Here is an 8568-nt window from a genome sequence, read left to right as displayed (position 1 = left end):
TGCTGCTGTAACAAGGGAATTTCCCCGCTGTGGGATGAATAAAGTATCACCTAATCTAATCTGTGCAATGGCTGATCTGTTTGATAAACTCAAGATATTTTATTAATAAAAAAAGTGCAATAATGTTGTGTGGAAATTAAAACTGGGAGACACATAGTCACACAGTAAATCCTAATAAGGACACAGGATTGAATCAGAATCAGGTTCATTTACAAGTAGATTTTCATAAAAAAAAAAAAAGAAATAAAAAGTGATTACTGCAAAAGTTAAGCAGCAATGAGAAAAATAGACAGTAAAAATACAACGTACAATATTTATTATTTTAAACAAAAGCTGTAACGTTTTGTGCACAATGTGCAGAACACATTGGCCACCTTTGCACAATCAACTTGTTTTTAAAAAATGCACATCGTGAAGCATAAATACTGATTATGTTCAATGCACAGAGATGATAATTCAAAATGTGTGTAGACTGTAAAATGCAGACTGTAAATGCAACAAAGACCTTTTAGGGGCATGGATTTAAATACTGTTTTATCTATAAAACCACACAAATTTCTGGGTTGCGATAAATTGTTCAAGTCATGAACAACTGAACATTGTGATTGAACCCCATCTTAAAATTATGAATGACAAATCTGAAAACGCTGCAAGATAATAATTATATATGAAGTAATGTATGTAAGTATATGTCTGTGGGTATATATTAAGTAATTTAATTAAAGGCCGTAGATAGTTTACAAATATGAAGATACAAAGCAGTTTGACTGACGGATAAAATGGGATTATAAGGATAATTCGGGGAAATTAATGAGATTAAGAACTGTGTTTTTAAGACATATCATGACTTTTGCGAGAGTTGCTAATGTTAGCATGGTTAGCTACTTCAGCACCCTGACCTCGGTCACCCACCAAACAAAGGCCGGTCAAACTTGTAGTCGCCGGATATTTAAACTGTCGAGCGGCATACATATTCACAGATGACATACATTTACATAAACACTGGTTTTCTTACCGCTGATGTTGACTGCAGCTTTAGCAAACCGGTACATGTTGTCTCGCCTGCTGCCTTCAGATACCCTTGAAGAACGCTAACGGAAGTGTAACAAAAATGGCCGCCACACGTAACGTTAGCGGAAATTACGATTGCGATGCCAATGTGAGCATGCGCCGACGTAAAATTTACATTGAAAAACGTGAAAACCAAAGTGAAATACGCACTTTCAGACATTAGACAAAAATAAACACATACACAACGCAATTCATAGTCATTACTGCTAAAAAAAACATCAAAACATACGATGGTTGTGGTGGTTGTATAGCGGATAAAAGACAACTGACACCCGAGATGAGCACCGTGTCAGGATGGCCGAGTGGTCTAAGGCGCCAGACTCAAGGATTAAGCTCCTTCCGCTGAACCGGGACTTCTGGTCTCCGAATGGAGGCGTGGGTTCGAATCCCACTTCTGACACATGCCTTTTTTTATCGTTTTGCTGTCGTTTATAGTTAAACATATCAACAGCAATAGAATTAACCTTTACTGATCCGCAGAGGAGAAATTAGATGTGTAAACATCACAACGACGGAAATAAGGACAGGAAGTAAAAACAATAAAAAGAAGACAACTAGAATAAGAATTAAAGTGCAAAAACTACACAGAGACATAATAAAAGACAATTTCACGAGGTAAAGTAACAGTAGTGTGCTTAGCATACGGGACAATAATATATATAATGTGTAATGATACTAGTGTAGCAACATAATAATACTATAATGTGGTAAGATATTACCACATAATTGCCAAATACATACATCACCAAATATTACGTAATATTAAAAACATTCACATAATTTACATAACCATTGCAAATCCTTAATTATGTAAATACTGCATAATAACATTCCTTTAACTATGTAAATACCGTACATATCCACACTCCTTATATTTCTTAATTTATATTTCTACTCCGATATTTTTGAAATGGCTATTTGTGCAACTGCAGCACAGAGTTTAATATATAATGTGTAATATATAATGTGTAATGATACTTAGTGTTGCAACATAATATTACTATAATGTGCTAAGTTAGACCTATAACATATTAACACAATACGATGTAGGACAGTATAATATGGAATATTAGATATAGCATCAAGTGCAATTTAATAATAATATAACACAGCAGCATGACACAGAATAACAAATGTTAAATGGTCTGATATCATATAATATGAATAATATATTACAAAACTAGTCAGTTTACGCAAATACAAGCACAAAAATATTACTTCTTTAAACGTCAAAGGTCATATTTGATTTTTAATTGTGTGGAGAAAAGTTTTACGGCTACTATTGCTCATATTTTTTTTAAGGATTTCCTAAATTTAAATTAAAGGATGTTGTCTTTCTAAATTGGAGATGTTTTGATAACATTTTGTGAAAAGAAAAACTCCAAACTAGTTATTAAATACTGTAACTAACATCAGTTACACAGTTGTATATACTACATAAAAGCAGTAACACCAGTAAAAACCAGTGGTGTAGTCTAATGTATTGTAATGGATATACTGGACTGGATATTCACCAGAATCTGCATTTGGGGAAGGAGGGAAGGAGGGGGGAGGGGGCATATCATAGTGGGGGGGGGTCAAGGTGTCCTCCCCCAGGGAAGTTTTGACTTAATTTCCTGTATTCGGATACACTTTAATGCAGCAATTTACAGGGGAAATACCTTTATTTAGCCTGTGTGAACAAGAAAAACACAGATGAATATTCAAAATATATCAAAATTCTAATAGAAAGTATGTTGTTGCGTGTCATTGGGCGTTTATAGGTGGGTATATGGAAATCCTGGAGCTTTCTTAGTGGGTATACTGGTGCATCACGTAGACCAATGTTTCCCAAACTTAGGGTCGGGACCCAAAATGGGTCGCAGACCCGTTTTATTGGGTCGCCAATTGGCAGAGTAAGATGCATATCAATCAAATGTGAATGAGCGTTCTTTTTTGATGCACTGGTCTGTTCAGCTCAGATGCTGTGGTGGGTGGGGGGGGGGGGGTTCTCTCTCTCTCTCTCTTATCCTGGGAGGGGATAAGGACATGAGTTGAGGACGGGGTGAGACACAGAAAGGAGACTAGACCTTTTCTGTTTTTGTTTACTTTTATAATGGAATAAATATACTTCGTATACATTTAAATTCATGTTTTTTTTCCGTCTTTTGTCCACAGTTTAAAAATGAAGATGTTACCATGATTCACGGTGTATTTTTGTAAATTTGGGTCCCGCCGGGAGACACCAAATGTCTCTTTTGGGTCTTGGGCTGAAAAAGTTTGGGAACCACTGACGTAGACTACACTACTGGTAAAAACACTGTTACAACTACATGTACTGTGTGTAAAATTGTACTTAGGGAAAAGTATTGGAATCAACACAAAGTACGAGTACTGTGCAATCAAGCCAGAATATTGTGTGTTCGCTGCATCAACAGGTCATTTAATTTCATTCAGTTTCGGTCATTACATGATAAATACAAATCTTATAAACATCTTCAAATAAACACACTGACTTCATATTGTAGTTTTCTTTATTGAATCAAAGTTGACATTGAGTTATGTACTGTATGTACACGCATACTGGATATATTCCCTCACTTTGTGTGTTTTAATGGAAAGTGTCCAGTGGATGATGGTGGTAAAGAGAAATTATTAACAATTAAAACACATTTAACATCTAAACTAACTTCAGGATTACAAATGAACAATATTTTCTCGCAACACAAAGATTCTACAGCACTTTAAAGAAAAAAAAGAAAGTTCCTGGTTTATTAATATTTGCAGCCTGGGAACACGGACTGGAAAATAAAAGCTAAAAGGAAAATAAAAAATTCTCTAAATAGCAACAACTGTTTTTAATTATCATCTAGTTGACGAGAATTTGGAAGCAACAGAGGCCTCGTAAATGATTCTTTTCCATGATTTTAGTTTCAAAACGAATGTAAACAAACCATTAACTGAACGGGGAATAAATGAAATGATGATTTCGGGGAATCCCACTTCTAAAGTTCCCCTTTAGCGGTAGCAGCTTAGCTTTGTAGCGTAGTGTCCTTTGCACCGTGTAGTACAGCTGTGAGCACCAGAGACAGCGCTGCATCATATTTCATCATCTTCTGCATCCGTTTATTTCTTAAAGAAACCATTGCACATTATGGGTTCAACCTACAATCGAAAATAAATCTGAAAGGAATTCACATTATGTAAAAGCAAAGAAAAGCAAAACATTGTATTAATTGTGAAGCTTAAAACCGGAGAATGGTGAATCTTTTTTTCTGCTTGATAAATGACTTCAATGGTTAATGGAATTATCCAGTTAGGATCTGCAGCAAACTACCTGGATTGTCGTCGTAATACACTCAATCTGCCACGAAACAATCCCAGTTTTAGTTAAAGAAGCGGTGAAGAGGCTCAAATCACTCCACACTTCTCAAAAGAGATGTATCAACAAACAGGAGATCTCAGAGCAGCAGACACACGTGACGGGTTTACAAAACATCTGTATGAATGTATGAAGACTCAATCATATGTATGAAGACTGGGGACAGCTCACACCTCATTTATGTCGGTAAATAAAGTAAATGTGTATCAAGGAAAACAAAACGGTGAAAAGAGACGTGTTTAGCAGTGTTTATGTGTGGACATCTTTAATATTTGAGCTCATCAGCAGCCTCGTAGAAACATAGAAGTTCCTGTGTTTTTCCGGCTGCGTTCACAGCCAATCAGACGTCGCCTATGTGTCTCCGTTGGGTTTTGTTTGATTGCAGGATGCACGGCCAAGTTGCTTTTCCTTAAAAGATGATTTTTGTTTCAACTTCTCTGCGTCGCTTCAGTCCACGCCGCCGCCGCCTAAACGCACCGCCAACAGTCAAGTGAAATGGGAAGACTGGCGTTTTCACCGTAACACTTATTTGGTGTGAACGGAGTCTTACTCTCCATAAAACGTATATTGGGGCAGCAGGCGATGCACGCCTACTGAAGCTCTCCAAATAACATTTTACATGAATCATTTCCAACACTTGTTGTAGTCTGAACCAAAGTTAACCCAGAAACCCGTCCCCTGGATTCAGAGAAACTAGCTAAACCAAAAAACTAGCTTTTGGTCGGACTCAAGGACGAGCACTTGAAATTATTCCTGAAGTTTATTTGGAAAGACCCAGGTTAAAAGGCTTCACACCCTCGATTTATTTTTTTTAATTTTGAGCAAAACTACTTCCTGAGATAATTTATTTCAACGTGAGCTGAGCCGATACTTTGGAAGAAAGGAATGTGTACAACCTGTAGGAGGTCAGCAGCGATGTGAACGTGTACGACAGAGCCGTGGATCTCCTCTCTCTCCTTCAGACACCAACCAGTCTCAGCCTGCAGGAGATGTCTCCTCTCTCTCTCCTTCAGACACCAGCCAGTCTCAGCCTGCAGGAGATGTCTCCTCTCTCTCCTTCAGACACCCAGTCTCAGCTGCAGGAGATGTTCCCTCTCCTTTCACACCAACCAGTCTCAGCCTGCAGGAGATGGCTCCTCTCTGTCTTCAGACACAACCAGTATCGACTGGAGCGTCCCTCTCTTTCAGAACCAGCCAGTCTCAGCCTGCAGGAGATGTCTCCTCTCTCCTTCAGACACCAGCCAGTCTCAGCCTGCAGGAGATGTCTCCTCTCTGTCTTCCAGACACCAGCCAGTCTCAGCCTGCAGGAGATGTAGACCCGTCGGTGGAACTGGTCCCAGTTCTTGATCCTCCACAATGTAGAACCGTTGGTGGAACTGGTCCCAGTTCTTGATCCTCCACAATGTAGACCCGTCGGTGGAACTGGTCCCAGTTCTTGATCCTCCACAATGTAGACCCGTCGGTGGAACTGGTCCCAGTTCTTGATCCTCCACAACAACCTTCAAAACCGTTTTACATTAACTGATAAACTCTCCCAACACTACAGCTCTACAACAGAATGCAGCATCTTTATCTGGTAATGCCGTGAGATACATGGAGATAAATGGAATAATAAATGGAAACAGTAAGGCATCGAGCATTCCCCCCCCTCTCCTCCCCACCCCCCCCCTTGACGTTTCATTTTCTAGTCAGTCTTTTTGTCTTTTCCCTCGTCCTCGTCGGTGTACTCTGCGGGCTCCTCTCCTGGTTTCAGGAGCTTGCCGACGTAGTCGTACTTCACTGTAGGAGAGGAGGAAAAGAAGAGGATTTAGTCTCAATGAAGACAGAGTCTCAGGCAGAGACACCGCTCTATGTCCTGTAACTGGATCCTGGGCATGTGATTGGTCACTTGTCTTGTGTCTGTTTGTGTGCGTGCGTGTGTTTTGTCACCCTCCCTCCTAGCTTTCCCATTTTGTTTTTCGGCTCAGTGTATTATTTCCGACTGTTAATATTTTCTGAATATGAAAAGAATTTGATCTAAAAAAAAAAAAGAAATGTTTTGAAGCTTTCTAACTTTTTGGGAATTTGTTTTTTAAGACACCACTTCCCATCACCCGAGTCATACCGTTAAATATCTAACTTGTTGTCTGCCGCTTCAACTAAGAAGTCACAAATGTCTGTTAACCATCAAGACCATTTGTTGGAACTAGATCTAAAGTGAGTTATTATCTTCTTTATTATTATTTAGCCTACAAATGTAGTCATCCCGGTCCAAATACAGGTCCTCGCAACTCTGGGGGCAACCGGCTGTTTTCAGCTGGATGTTTTATATAAATATAATAATCTTCAACGTTATCACTAAGACTTGTCTGGATATAATATGGTTCAGGTTACATCATGTACCTGCAGGTCTGGTACATATCGAAGCTGAAATTATAGTTCGATTTGCAGCAATTCCCGAGCGACAGAGTTTTTTTGCTTTTTCTCCGCCAGTCGTCATGCCTCGGCGTCACTGCCAGGGTCTTTAACGTAACTTATCCGCATTCACGAGGTGCTTTGCATCGACTACTTATGGTTAAAAACGGGCGCGTACAGGGCGGGATACAATGCTGACTCACGTATGTACACTTGTGGGTAATCTGTGATTTATAAAAGGGAATCTTGCTTTCAAATGTGCGTGCGCACGTTTTTATAAATCTGAATTTTTTTTGGCATACGCCATTTTGGGTTTTTGGACATACATAAACTTTTAGTCAGGATCCTACGCACATGAAAGAAAAATCTGATGTGTTAGCTCTTCAGTGGATGACAGGTATCAAACCCAAACATGGAGTGAAGTCATTTTACTACAGTGTGATACACGTTGGTGATATAACCGCGTCTCCTAAAATGTCTTTTGGACCACAATAAACTGCAGGATTTAAATGTGCTGGCGTCACGTCCGTACTCACTGGTGAACTGGGACTCCCACTCAGAGAGGCCCTCCTGCTGCATGGCGTTCAGGTCCGACAGGTCGTCGTGCTCGTCTTTCAGGGCCTCCTTCTCCAGGCAGAACGTGGCCAGACCTCTGGACGCGTCTCGGCCCGCAAACACGCCATACGGCCCGTCTGCAACGCCGAAGAATGGTAAATGACATATAGTTTTAACCTGCCGGCATCCGTTTTACATTATAATCTCAAGGAGTAAACCGTGTTTTCAAAAAAGTCCTGAGTGCTTTTTCTTAATAACGGCGAGGCCGACGGTTTTTCTGCAGCGCCTTTAAGTTGAAGAAAGTTTTAAATTACAAAAGCGCCCTAGTCAACTCTTTCTTGTCAAAAAAGACGCAAAGTGTGAACACAGCCTTAGACTACGTCACTGCTCCATTATGCATCAAATCTACATAATATACATACACACACAAACACATATCTATACACACACACACACATATACATATATATATATATATATACATATACATATACATATACACACACACACACACACACACACATATATATATATATATATATATATATACTGATAACAATTTACTCTACAAATTGATAGAAAGCTGAAGATTATTTTACTTCTTTTAATAAATGAAAATCTTTGATCACCCATTTCCTGATTTTGATTAAATATTTTGCCATTTTAATATAGTATTCATATTAAAGTTCTTGTATGGTTGATTGTGTTAAGATGGTATTTAAGATTTAAAGCATTTGGTTTCAGAAAAAAAGAGATCACTGTGTCATTCTCTATGTTTACCAGGAGAACAGCCAGTCCTAAAGGGTTCAGCAGCCATGAGCGCTATCTTAGTGCCCTTGAGCGCCGAACCCTTTCCCCCATGGACACATTTTAATGATTCTTTTTATTAACCAAAAACCAAAGCAGGAGTTCAGGCACAAGGACGGGGCGTGCATGACAGTGAGATATGTTGGTCAGAGGTTACAGGCAACAGAGGTTGCAGCTATCTCTGAGATAAGATAAAACAACAAGGAGGTCACACACTGTGAAACTGAGGTCTATATCTACGGCGTTCAAATTCCAGGATCGCTCCAATGCCGCAGGGAAATTACGCCAGATGTCCGTCCCTTTCCTCTTTCTTTGTGTGTATTGCTGAGGACTATGGTTACCTGGTCCTCAGGTCTCTGCAGGGTAAATCCAGACAGCTA

General features: G+C 39.3%; 2 protein-coding genes, 1 long non-coding RNA gene and 1 other non-coding gene across 4 annotated transcripts in view; 1 reads left to right on the top strand and 3 right to left on the bottom strand.

Annotated features, from left to right (window-relative positions):
• cox7b (cytochrome c oxidase subunit 7B) overlaps positions 1–1283 on the bottom strand; it is a 3568-nt gene extending 2285 nt beyond the window's left edge. The window contains exon 1 of the mRNA XM_032534705.1: positions 1016–1283. Coding sequence (XP_032390596.1) covers positions 1016–1052 — 37 coding nt within the window. The 5' untranslated portion in view covers positions 1053–1283. The remainder of the gene's footprint in view (positions 1–1015) is intronic.
• Positions 1284–1359: 76 nt separating this feature from the next.
• On the top strand, positions 1360–1471 carry trnal-caa (transfer RNA leucine (anticodon CAA)). Its single transcript has 2 exons — positions 1360–1397; positions 1426–1471. It is a non-coding gene; the product is annotated as a tRNA-Leu (tRNA).
• Positions 1472–6111: 4640 nt separating this feature from the next.
• The window catches only part of pgrmc1 (progesterone receptor membrane component 1), a 19265-nt gene continuing 16808 nt past the window's right edge, over positions 6112–8568 (bottom strand). The window contains exons 2-3 of the mRNA XM_032534701.1: positions 7363–7518; positions 6112–6211 (exon numbers count right to left, since the gene is read on the bottom strand). Coding sequence (XP_032390592.1) covers positions 6117–6211; positions 7363–7518 — 251 coding nt within the window. The 3' untranslated portion in view covers positions 6112–6116. The remainder of the gene's footprint in view (positions 6212–7362; positions 7519–8568) is intronic.
• LOC116701140 (uncharacterized) overlaps positions 7556–8568 on the bottom strand; it is a 15507-nt gene continuing 14494 nt past the window's right edge. The window contains exon 4 of the long non-coding RNA XR_004334829.1: positions 7556–7624. This is a non-coding gene — a long non-coding RNA (uncharacterized LOC116701140). The remainder of the gene's footprint in view (positions 7625–8568) is intronic.

Source organism: Etheostoma spectabile, chromosome 13, assembly GCF_008692095.1.
Source record: "Etheostoma spectabile isolate EspeVRDwgs_2016 chromosome 13, UIUC_Espe_1.0, whole genome shotgun sequence".
Taxonomy (NCBI): Eukaryota; Metazoa; Chordata; class Actinopteri; order Perciformes; family Percidae; genus Etheostoma; species Etheostoma spectabile.
Note: the sequence above shows the minus strand (reverse complement) of the source record. Positions and strands in the feature narration are given on the sequence as shown.